The sequence below is a fragment of the Lepisma saccharinum genome, chromosome 8 (assembly GCF_977018435.1).
Source record: "Lepisma saccharinum chromosome 8, izLepSacc3.1, whole genome shotgun sequence".
Classification (NCBI taxonomy): domain Eukaryota; kingdom Metazoa; phylum Arthropoda; class Insecta; order Zygentoma; family Lepismatidae; genus Lepisma; species Lepisma saccharinum.
Genome location: NC_139236.1, coordinates 42,906,413 through 42,919,118, shown reverse-complemented (window position 1 = coordinate 42,919,118; position 12,706 = coordinate 42,906,413). Strand labels below are relative to the sequence as shown.

The following is a 12,706-nucleotide window of genomic DNA, read 5'->3' as shown; positions in this document are numbered from 1 at the left end:
AATAAAATTTTCCAAATGCTTCATTACTAAGATGTGGCTAGTATGTACAGACATCGGCAATAAAAATATGACACCAAGATCCTGAAATACTGGCTTCCCTACAAGGCGTTATGTGTGTTGCCTAACTCTACGGCGATAAGAGGATTTTAATAGCAAATTTTCATTGGCAACTTCTACCACCGCTCGATCAGAGTGCATATCTTTGCTCGGTGTTGAAAATTTAAGAAGGTAGAAAGCTGATTTCGACAAGGGAAAAGAGAATGTAGTGGGCTTATAATTAGGGATCGGAAGTTCACCAATATGACCTATAAAATTACTTTTTAACAATTATTTCTTACAAACTACTCAGATTTCTAAGTATTTGCTTGATCTATCTCTATATAAAAATGGATGCATGTGTGTGTGTGTGGGTATGTATATTTGTTTGTTCCGGCATAACTCTCGAACGCATGGAGTAATTTCAACTAAACTTGGTACACGTATCACTTGAATCTGGAAATAAAATTTTGGGGTAAGACACATCTGGCATCCCTAGGGGTGGGGTGGGAAGGGAAGAGCTGACATGTAAAAATAATCGAGAACCACCGATATTAAATTCCACAGAAATAAGACATCCGTGACTCTATGCAATCCGCACAACGATAGCGTTTCTCGGGTTGTCTAACATTCAGGCTGTGTTGCGAATGGAATCCATTGTTTTCGTGACATTCCCAATGCGGTTCAACTTCAAGTTCATCACTTATCGGCATGGGGGATGAGAGGGGGTGAAAAATAAAATGCCACAAATGACCTAGATTAGTGTCGAATCCATAGTTTTCGGAGTCGCTAAGCTAATTGGTGACATTCACGATCACATTTAAAATTAGTTACATTTTACACTATAGTTAGAATTCATTATTTTCCTGTCTAATACAAGATTGGGATAAATATACCCGGGCAACGCCGGGTAATCAACTAGTTATTCATAAATGACAAGAATCACGGTACTTATAAAAATACTCAAATAATATCAGAACAACTGGGTTTAAACTAATGAAACTATGGCATAAAGTTAAGGGGTATTGCACTTTCTATTTTGATCTGAAGATTATTATCTTTTCATATCTGTTCTCCCTCTCTCGTGCGCACACGCACCTGAGTACAAGAAGTACAAGATGGATTTTCCATTGAAAGATTTTGGGGGAAGGAAGAACAAATAAGACGAACGAAACTACAATAAAGCAACAACAATTCAGTTAAGAAAACTAAAAAATGATAAAATTACATTATTTTTAATTATGAAAAATGCCATAGGAAAAACATGGATAAAATGCAAAACAAAAACTATGTTTTCTAGTACTTCCTAACTGAAAGGAAACGCACTGCTATTATGTTCAGCGTCGTCTTTATAAGGTCTTGAAGAAAATATAGCAGCTCATCAACCTCCCGAGTTTCATACTGTGCGTGTAAACGGCAACGATGCAGGATGACAAATTGGTCATCAACATATTCATTCGCATGGCCTGTAGCAATATTAAAACACACTTTAGGCTTCTTACAATATTATTTTGTTTATATAATGCAATTAGGATTCGAAATATTCCCCATTACATGCAAAATCATCTTACTCAAAAAAGAGAATCTAAATCAATTGCCTTAAAATGGGTAATCCTTATGAAACGTTCTGGAAGTCAAAGAGCCTCTGTTAAGTCTTTCTCAACAAATGGAAAATACATTTTCATACTTGTTAGTGTAGAATGCAGTTACACAAGAGGGTTTGTGTCACAAATTGTAACAACGCAGTCTAACTCAAGAACCTTGCCTACATTGCATCAGCTACACTGCGGGTGACTGTCCTGGGTAGGGTCCGTCCGAAGTTCACAAATCATATCAACTCGACAGTGGAACAAAACAAGTCAGGAAAAGCATTGAAAAATTCATATTTAATCTTCATAAGAGCTAGATTTTGCATTTCCATTTAATTTTATGGATCTTAATTGCTCCAATTTACATCCTTATCGCCATACGTTTACAACATTTTCGCTTCTGCTATTATATCCACAACTGTTAAACGCTAGTATGGTGCATAGGTACATATACATTTTCTTATTAGTGCTGCTTGCATGGTGACATTTTTATTTTGTTATTCGTGAGATGAATGCTTGTTTCGTCACTTACCTGAGTATGCCCTAAAAGCTTCTCCACCATTTCGGATATGAAAACGATTTTCCCCGATGACGTCACTATCAGCATGAAGCCTTCCATGTTCTGAAAAGAAAGAAGAAAAATGAATTAAGAAGCAGAATAACATATTTTCAAATCTAAGAAAATTTTGTAATACGTTGAATGTTCATATTAATAAATCTCGAGTTATATGGATAAATAAAAATATATTAATATATTTCATTTTCAATAATTCTTCTTGAAATGAAAAAGAGCTTCACTTTCAATACTAAAATCTTTAATTTGGCACAATATGGGTGAATTGCATTATGTAGTAGCAACAAATGTATATTCATCCGTGCATGTTATATTTAGGCAAAAATGTAGATTACAATAAAGAATATAAATGTGAAAACTGTTTACCTATTATCGCGTAACTTACAAAGTTAAATTATGCTTACAACTACTCGTAAAAGTTAATTCTTTGTTTATTTGGGCACGTGAGATTATTGGAATGGGCCAATTTTTTCCGTTGTTCAAATATATTTCGTAATATCATTCAAAATCATAACTTTCGGAACTCAACAATAGTTTCATGACGATGTCACTCATATATATTTCCGTTCTCCGCCTAAAAGTATACATAACATAGATTATTGTTTGTATTGTTTGATCGAGATAGGAATGTCCTTTTCATATTATAGTTCCGGGAGAAAGACAATTCACTGAAACTTAATGATGGCAATTTTCAAGCACATCTAAAATTATAATTTTACTCTAAGGTAAAGAACAACAACTATGATTATCCTAATGGAAGAAAAGTTACTGCTATGCTACGCACACAGGCTCAAGGTAAACCACATTTTCCTGATGGAGTAGCGGTAACGTCGTCGACTTGTAATCAAAGCGATACCCGCCCGATTAGCCTATCTGTGCATAAATTGGAAAAACTCAACAACAACTCTACTGCACATTTAAAACACTGAATCGGTCATGAAGTCATGATTTATAAAGCCCTTGATATATGAACTTAAATTACTCATGCTCAAAAAGACGAGATATGATTCGCAACTTTACCACTCATAGTTTCCGAGACATTTGATTGGAGTTAGAACATAATTTCAAATTTCGCATCGAAAAGAGTCCTGGAGTTGAAACTAATACTGCGGGAAACAACTTTTCCATCTAAGTGTTAATAAGCAGCTAAGTTGGGTTACACTTTTTCACTTGCAATTCAGTCTTGCTGCAGATCTTAAGGTGTACTTCAGGAGTACTGCAATGGGAAGATTACAGAATTAACAATAATTCTGTAAAAAAAAAAAAATCCAAGCAACCAAATACCGTTCCAAATGTTCCTGCGTATAGCAAGCGAGTCGAGAGGTGTGATTGTATAACCAAACTGCATTGTCAAATTGACGCAGTGTCCGGTTTCATAGTTTTACAGCGGTTATTTGAAGGCGCATAAGTAGTTTCCAAATGAAGGAACGTTCCTCCCCTCCCCTGATGTTATTTCTTGTTCTGGTGGGCTAGAGTGGGTATTAAGTCACGCAGAGTGAGGGGTTAAGAAAGGAGGAATTCAAGAATTTTAGTGCTCCTTCACTTTATTGGAACCGGCGCACAAAGAGCAGGGCGGAGAAGAATGTGGTAATGAACAGGGTCTTGAAATGCAGCGGAGAGGGAGGGGGGGAAGCAAGAGTGAGAGTAAGAGCATCTAACGAGCTGTTTACACGAAAGAGTTTACATGGTAGCTCAGAATGCATGATCAGCCACCGACAGTGTACGCTGCATGTTATTCCGGCCTCTAGCATCGAGGATTGGGTTTGCAAAGCTTGCTGTGTTTGGCCTAAGCTCTGCAAACATCCCAGCCGAATTCTGAATGTTCTGTTTGAATCTTCATTAGTTTCGGTTTGGTATCGTTTTGGCAAGTTTCTATTCTGTATTTTTGTGTGCTTTAAACATGGTGCTACTGATTTCACGTGCCACACACACTGTTCAAATACGCGCGTAGACTCCGTCGTTTTATCTTATAGGACAGTTAATAATCGGCGAATCCTGGACGCAACTATTGCTTCTTGTTTCATATTTGTTATTACACACTCCTACTCCTTCAATATGTCTGCTAGCATGCTACCTAAAACAATGCCTGTCTCTTAAATTGTCGAGTATCTATATGCAGTGTGCTTATATAATCTTTTTTATATGTTAATTTGCAAATACACTTTATTGTATTTTTTCATCAGTGGTCCAAAAATATTATCAATAGTAGATTTCCAGAGATATGCCCAAATGTTATCTCTGTATCTTCGTTTATATTTTCATCTTCATTTTCTGGATTACCTAAGTTTCTACAAAAAGAAAAATCAGTATGTGAAAAGGTTTGATACATGGATTTTTTGTGTTATCCTAGTAATTTTTGTATTTTATAAATTTTGTGCCTCTTTCTATGCCTCTTTACGCTAATCGCGATGACTTAGACACATGCTGATCACACGAAATCGATTAAGCTTTATCAAGGAATTATCACACAATTAGCAATAGCCCCTATCAATACCCTTCGTATATAATAAACATATCTGAGAATATAATTATTTGTTTTAGTTGTAAACAATTCGAACTTCGCTCATGAACTGCATATTAATCCTAAATGAATAAGAGTACACAAGAATGAACAACAGCAGCTCGTAGGAAATTACATCCCTGTTCTCTTTGTCTCTTGTCGAAGTTTGCTTTCAGTTTACTTTATGGTCATATATGTGTAGGCTATGTATGTATACAGGGTGATTCTAAAGGTATAGTACAAACGAAAACCACAGATACCTCCCATGAAATACAGACGAAAGTTCCCCTTCCACTTTGCCGAGAGATGCCTCCGTGAGGAGCTAGACAACGCCGAAAACGTGTGAAAATGAACTTCACACCTCTGTACAGCCAGTACCAGTGAAGATAGAAAGGCGGAACAAACGAAGTCAAAAGGAACACCAAAGTCGCCCATCCGAAAAACACTAGGCGGCAGCTGCGCAACGCATGCGCATGGGGTTCCACAAAGGAAATAGGAGTGTCCCGCAAGACAAGTGAAGGGAAAGAGTAGCGATCGACAACGGTAGGGACAAAAGAAGCAATGAAGCATGAAGTAACAATTGCACAGCGGGAAACAAACACATGCAGCGCGTGGGGAGTCCCCAAACACAGTGGGGAGACACCGCAGCAAGAACAAAGCACGGTTCAACAAAAGAGAAAGAGGACCGGACGGGGAATGGTACCTGTCAAGGAGACAACAAATGCGGGACGAGGGATTCCCCGTAGCAGCACCGAGGGGATGTCACACAGAGGTCGTGCGCCAGCAGGACAAACACAGCAACTACGGGCACAGGAGGTTTATTGCCACGCAAAGGTGCACTTACAGATAGGAATAGTACGTAGTACGTAGTCGTATCCCGGACTGACGTTGTTACAAAAGTTGCTCAAATTGACGACCACCACATTCAATGCAGGCATTGCAGCGTCGCAGGAAATTCTGACGAACCCTATCAAAAATCCCTGGCATGGTACACACCTCGGCCGATGCTGCAAGTATCCGCGCTACCAATGTTTCCTTGTCAGGCACCGGGGTCTCGTAGACGAGTGTTTTCACATGGCCCCACAAGAAGAAATACATTGGTGTGAGGTCAGGCGAACGGGCGGGCCAGGGGACGGGGCCCTCTCTGCCGATCCAGCGCTGTGGGTAGGTACGGTGCAAAAGGGTTCGCACTGTGCCATCAAAATGTGCAGGCGCTCCATCCAATTGAAACCACATACGATGTCGCACGTTGAGGGGTACATCTTCTAGCAGCTCTGGAAGGACTGATGCAAGAAAGGTGCGATAGAGGCGGCCATTTAAACGTGGTGGCAGCAGGTATGGACCGATAATCTGTTCATCGATGATACCTGCCCAGATATTCATTGCAAACTGGGTCTGATGGTGCACCTCGACTGCTGCATGTGGATTTTCATAATCCCACACATGGCTGTTTCGTCCTCCCGTGGTTCTGCAACCCCGCACTACTTTTCTCGACTGCACTGCTTCAGTCATGGTGTTTGTTTCCCGCTGTGCAATTGTTACTTCATGCTTCATAGCTTCTTTTGTCCCTACCGTTGTCGATCGCTACTCTTTCCCTTCACTTGTCTTGCGGGACACTCCTATTTCCTTTGTGGAACCCCATGCGCATGCGTTGCGCAGCTGCCGCCTAGTGTTTTTCGGATGGGCGACTTTGGTGTTCCTTTTGACTTCGTTTGTTCCGCCTTTCTATCTTCACTGGTACTGGCTGTACAGAGGTGTGAAGTTCATTTTCACACGTTTTCGGCGTTGTCTAGCTCCTCACGGAGGCATCTCTCGGCAAAGTGGAAGGGGAACTTTCGTCTCTATTTCATGGGAGGTATCTGTGGTTTTCGTTTGTACTATACCTTTAGAATCACCCTGTATGTCTGTGTGTGTGTGTGTGTGTGTGTGCTAATTGAAATTGGACCTACAGTTTAAAGTGGGATCCGAAACACTATGAAATATATCTCAACAGATGATCGAACCAGATATCACCTGATTACAAGAAGGCAGAATTACGACTACGCCATCGAGAGGCCGTTCTTTGTTTCTTCTAAGAGCATACTATCTTTCTGAAGCCTCAAGGTCCCTAGAACGAGACCAGGATCTACAAAGAAACTAAAAGCAATGAGAGGCAGAAGTCAAATATTGACACCAGAATTTAACTGACAATCGCTGGTCAGGATACCTCGACTTCCGAGATCAGTATGTGCGGAGGGATTGTTGTGTTCACAATCCACATAGCTGCAGGTTCCGAATCCAGTTCTTTATTAGCTTCTCTCTGTATAATATAATGCTCAATTTCAACTCAAACATAACCTTTTAAAAAAAGTGAAAGGTATTAGGGTTGCCAGCGTGTCTAAATCTACAGAAAAAGATAGAGATGTTGACAAATGTAGTCCCAGTACTAGACAAAACGTTTTTCATCTGACGATAAGCAAGTAGCAAGTTCGAAGCTAGAATACTCCATATAACAATGAAAGTTCCTACCATCATTTTTACCCGAAGTATCTTCATTCAGTTTATCTTTATTTTATATTTAGTTTTACATTTTCAGATTTTGCCTCTGTAACGTTTTCATTACTTTTGTGCCTGCAAACATTACATAATTGAAAATTGAAGTGCATGTTCAATTTTCGGCTATCAGAGGGCGTTTCCTTCCCTCGATAGCTCTACTAGTGCTGCTTCTAGTGTCAATTTTGCGTAAAAACGCCTGGCCGTAAATCTCGCCCCACGGTGCAAACAGTCTCTCTCGATCGCCCGCTACGAACGGCACGCACCAGTTTTTTGCGTATTACATCTATTCCTCGTCGGCAAGGGACCGTACTCAACCACGCTGCCTGTGGAGGAGAAGTCTGCCACGCGAACTACCAGCACGAAGAGGCCAGGTCAATGAGCACAAGGATCCCGATGGAAGAGTGGCTTTATGTCTTTATATCGGCTGAACAGTAGTGGTGAGGTACGTAAGAAATCTCTTGACTGTGATATTGGAACTCATTAACTTCTCGTCGCCGTTCGTTATAAAATTATTTGCGACGTCATTGTTTTCACGTAAAATAAATAGGAACGACGAGAAACCTATAGCTTTTCCCCAACATTTTTGCCCCCTTCTTTTCTCGTGTTGAACAGTTTAATTGTGCCAAAAATAAATATATACGTATATTTTTGCGTGTGTGTCGTAAAGGGGCAAAAGAAGGAAAACGTGCATAAAACATGAGCGAACTTAGTTAAAATTACCTTTGCATAAACACGTTCTATTGAACAGTCCTTTTGAAACTAACGCATCTGGCACGGTCAGTTACTTATTGAACAGGCGTACCATAATATGGCAGATGTACGAGTTGCGTGTTCGACCTTGCAGTGCAGCTTGATGTCCGTGTTTATTCAAGATTGGGCTTAGTGGCGTTAAATGGACATTATTTGAACTTAAGAAAACGGCATAGAAAACTACAATCCCCCACCTTTTTCCTAGTTTGTTGAATCGCAAATTGCTATTAATCCTATTCTTGTTACGGTAGCACTAACGATGCCAAAGGAATCAGAACAAAACAAATAATAGCGGGGTTAAGTCGTAGATTAAGTAAAAAGGGGATCTGCTGAACGTTCCATGCACGCTTGAGAGAGAGAATGGTGCATACGTTAATTATTCTTTTTTTGTGTGTTAGTGAGTATTGAATTAGTCTGTTGTTAAGCATGCATGCGCGTTGGTAATTACGCATAATTTGTGAGTGCAGAATTAAAGTTTAATGTAAAAGGGGCATAGCACGCTGGACGTGCGGACAAAAAAAATAATTGAGTGATTGCACTCTAAAAAAAAAAGGATTGTTGATTAGGTTATATGTTTGTTGATATTTGTTACAACTCCCTTTTGGATAATTGTATTTATAAGAATGTATCGTAATGGGACAATATACATATGTTCTTGTTAATTGAATTGTGGAGTAGTTTAAATTCATTTACCTATCAAATTCTAGTCAGTAAGTCCCGCGTGAGAGAAAGTTACATTGCGAGTCAAATTAAAACTTAAGGCAATCTAAAGGGGCAATTGAGAAAGGGAATAACGTTGGGTAAAATACGACTTTTAAACCTTGCTTACAATGGAGAAGGCGTAACTCGCTATTCATTGTCGGACCCTTTGACATATTTTGCGTATGTTTGCGTAATTATATATGTGCATTTCTTACAGGGCCTTTGTCTCGTGCTTCTTGCATGTGCCGCCTGTAAACTCCCGCAGCACCGCGCAGGAAGTACGACACAAATAGAAATTTGTGACGTATAGTACGGGTCTCAGATCCATTTCATTGCATTCACGATTGTGGTTGCCGCGCAGCCGTTTCCAAGTTAAATATCGCGTGCAACCACAACTTGACCCCACTAATACGTTACACCTCCGTCCCCCATTTTGGGGATACAGGGAGTCAATCGTTCGATTTTTTTCTCAAATGTTCAATTTTGGGGAGCTTATATATAAAAAAAGTGGGCCCAGGTTCCTCATATGTTTAACAATTTTCGGGCTTACCCGGCACCGCACCGTAAACTTGAGAAATATGGTTAAGGTGTTTTGTCCCCTTCATGGTTATTTTGTGCCTAAAGATGAGAAATTATGAAAAAAAAAATCTATCGGATTTATTGTAGTATAGAATGGAAATTACTAATCTGGAAACAAAAATTATACTAAACAAAGAGAAAGGGCATTGTTTTTGAATCATTACATTTGGAACCCAACCTAACAGAGGATACAGCGATTTGTGTGAAGGTCTGAAAACTCTACATTAACTGCACGCCGCTGATTAAAAATGGCTGCCAGATCCAAACGCAAGCCTGAAAGAAATTTTCAATGTCGGTTTTGAACACTTGAAAGATGTCAAAATAAGTGGTCAAATTATAAATATTCTTAAAAATGGTGAGGCGACAAATTAATTAGAAATTGGTCAAATGGTGTGGAATGAGCCAGCAGCGAAATCAGTTTATTAGTACATGATTTGATTTCTTAAACGATTACGACAAAAGTAGAATAATAAGGAAATTGAACCTACTGCCAGCTAAAAGAAATTGTGGGGCGTTACCCCACACCCCCTATACGCCTTCATGGCGTGGTGCTAAGCACAGGGGAGCACTTTACCTTTTACCTATGAAAGTTTGTAGAAAACGAAAAAAATAATTCTGGACATTTCATTGTTTCTTCTCTTTTATAGTGTTATATATTTTTTTCAATCCAATTTTCATGTTCCAATGCATAAATATTCATCTTTCCAGTGTTGAAATTTCTAAAAGAACGCATTCTTCAACATTTATACCATTATTACGTATGGATTGCATATCTACATATGCATAATCCTCGGTTATAGATTACGAATCATGCAAGTCCGTTATTCTGTTAGGGCTAAGTCTTCAAATGAAATTAAGTTCGTCTGGGCATAATTTTGCTTTTGCTTTTATCTGACACGTGTTACACTGGAACATTGAACTCGTAAACCGATAATAAAATTCCCACGAGAAGATACCTAACCAAAAAAAGCACAATGTCCAGACTATGACAAAGCCACGGTAGATTTAGCAGCGACTGCAATATTGAAGGTTGGGCAGCAGAGACAGACGATTGGTCACACCACGATGAATTCCAGACGACTTTTCATAATAATAATATAAAAAAACACGGTTTCAATGCTCTGGCGAAACAGTGAAACTGTTTGAACTGGTCGAGAACTTTGGGGGGGGGGGGAATTTGTTCGTGCGTGTTGCTTGGCCATAGCTTGAGCATCATTTGATGCTTCAAAACTGAAAAGTGTAAGGTTACACTGCTGGCGGTTAAACAGCATAGCCGTTCTGTTGGGCAAGTACTTCTTTTTCTTTTCTCTGATTTGTTCATTCGAGTAACTTTGCCACATCCTTACGTGGTTCGCAAAGTTCAGCTTCAGCATCATTTCATGCATGAAAACTAACCAGACACCACGATATTCTACGGGGATCTGTGCAGAACCTTGCCATAGTCGAACGAGCATATCGAAGAGGTACGAAATTCAAGACTTGCGTGGCGATGAAACAGTAAGTCACGCCGCTTGGAGGACATCAAGGTGAACAACCTATTCTTATGAATGTTTTGCTCGTTGAAGGCTACTGCAACGTTACGGACCTTCGAGAAACTGTCAATTAGATCCTAAATATGCAAAATCAGGAAGGACATATGGTTGACAGTCATATTTCACCACAGGAAGATCAGCAAATCTTTAGTACTCCGCGGACAGAATGTGTAATCAATCTATAGGCAACAACAGCTGTCTAGACTATTTCTTTAATACAAAAGCATACGATTCCAACTGACAACCTCTGTGGTTATATCTGGTTATATGACACAGTTTCCCTTGCTAAGTATAGATTTCAATGTTATGTGACAAAAAAAAATTGGGGAATGCCACGAATCTGTGCCGCGTGGTTGTATATGTACAGGACATGCCTCAGAGAAAAACCTACCTCTCACTCTCTCTGTCTTTCTCTTTCACTCTCTGTTTCTCACTCTTCCACTCTCTTGCTCTCTATCCAGCCACGTGTGTTTTGGTCTCTTCTCGATATTAGAGATGGGAGTGAGACCAGGAACACATGAGACGAAATTGTAGTGTTCCGAGGCTTCGGTAAAATATAATATACAAAATGTGGGGGGAAAAAAAGAATTACTTGAATAGGCGACTTATTCAGACATACCAAGTGGAAATCTACCCAATTACTTTTATATACTGATTGATTGATTGATTTCCTTTATTTTACTTCGCTTTTTTTGCCACTTTTGGCTAATTTGCGAAGATGGGGATGCGTGATGATATGATGAAATTGATGAATGGACACTCACAAACATCCATGTCCAGGCCGGGATTCGAACCCGGCACCCCTGGCGTTGGAGCGCGATGGGCCGGCTACTTTTATAAGTATGCGTAAATCATGTATCTATTTTGTTAATCGTAATTACGAAGTTAATCCATTAGTGAAAACTGTCAGCCTGCGCAGGGTGGATACAAACATTCAAGTTCAAATTAAGTTTTTCTATGCATTGTAGCGTCGAAATGAGGCGTAAAACACTGCGCCATCGGGAGGCCATACAAGACAATAGAGACGAGACTAAGAACGAGACCTATTTACACATGAAACGAAATTCTGGTACATCTCGACATCTTTCCTACCTGCAGCTTGAGCAAGATAAGAGCTTGAGCAATGCAATCAGCTGCTTGCATTGTTCCCTAGAAGGGAAGAAAAGGAAGAGGGGGAATCTTTCATTCCTTCTTCCTTTCTCTCTCTCCCTCTCCTCTTCCTTCTTGCCTCCTCTTTGGAAGAGGAGGAGGAGAGAAGAGAAGAGAAGAGAGACACACACAGAGAGAGAGAGAGAGAGAGAGAGAGAGAGAGAGAGAGAGAGAGAGAGAGAGAGAGAGGTGTTCCTTTTTTAAAAAAAGATTGGAAGAGAGAGAGAAAAAAGGTGAGAGAGGAGGGAGGGAGGGGAAGAGAGAGAAAGAGCATCTCTCTCTCTCTCTCTCTTAGGTCTCTTTATTTCTTTCTTTCCTAGAGAGAGAGAGAGAGAGAGAAATACTCTTTCTCTCTCTTCCCCTCCCTCCCTCCTCTCTCACCTTTTCTCATTCTCTTTCTCTCTCTCTTCCCCTCCCTCCCTCATCTCTCACTCTTTCTCACTCTCTCTCTCTTCCTCTCCCTCCCTCATCTCTCACCCTTTCTCACTCTCTCTCTCTTCTATCCTTCCTCTGTCTCTTTCTTCCTCTCTCTCTCCTTGTGTGTATGTGAGAGAGAGAGAAGGGGGGCGGGAACTCTCTCATCCCTCTTTCTCTCTCTCTCATTCTATGTTCCTGGGTTGACAAATTGAGCAGCACTGTCAAAGGGCAGGAGAAGAGAGAGGAGAAAAGAAATGACTTTGGACTTTACTTCGCGAGTTTGTTGGGTGCATTCATATCTTGATTAAACTTCTATGTCCAACCAACATTTTATGGCAGCAGA

The 12,706-nt window shown here is 40.0% G+C and overlaps 1 protein-coding gene across 2 annotated transcripts in view; it reads right to left on the bottom strand.

Annotated features, from left to right (window-relative positions):
* Positions 1-12,706, bottom strand: part of LOC145990965 (uncharacterized) — a 361,786-nt gene that overhangs the window by 86,920 nt on the left and 262,160 nt on the right. For both annotated transcript variants that reach the window (XM_083126550.1, XM_083126551.1), the window contains one exon: positions 2,158-2,247. In XM_083126550.1, the coding sequence (XP_082982676.1) occupies positions 2,158-2,247 (90 nt within the window). The remainder of the gene's footprint in view (positions 1-2,157; positions 2,248-12,706) is intronic.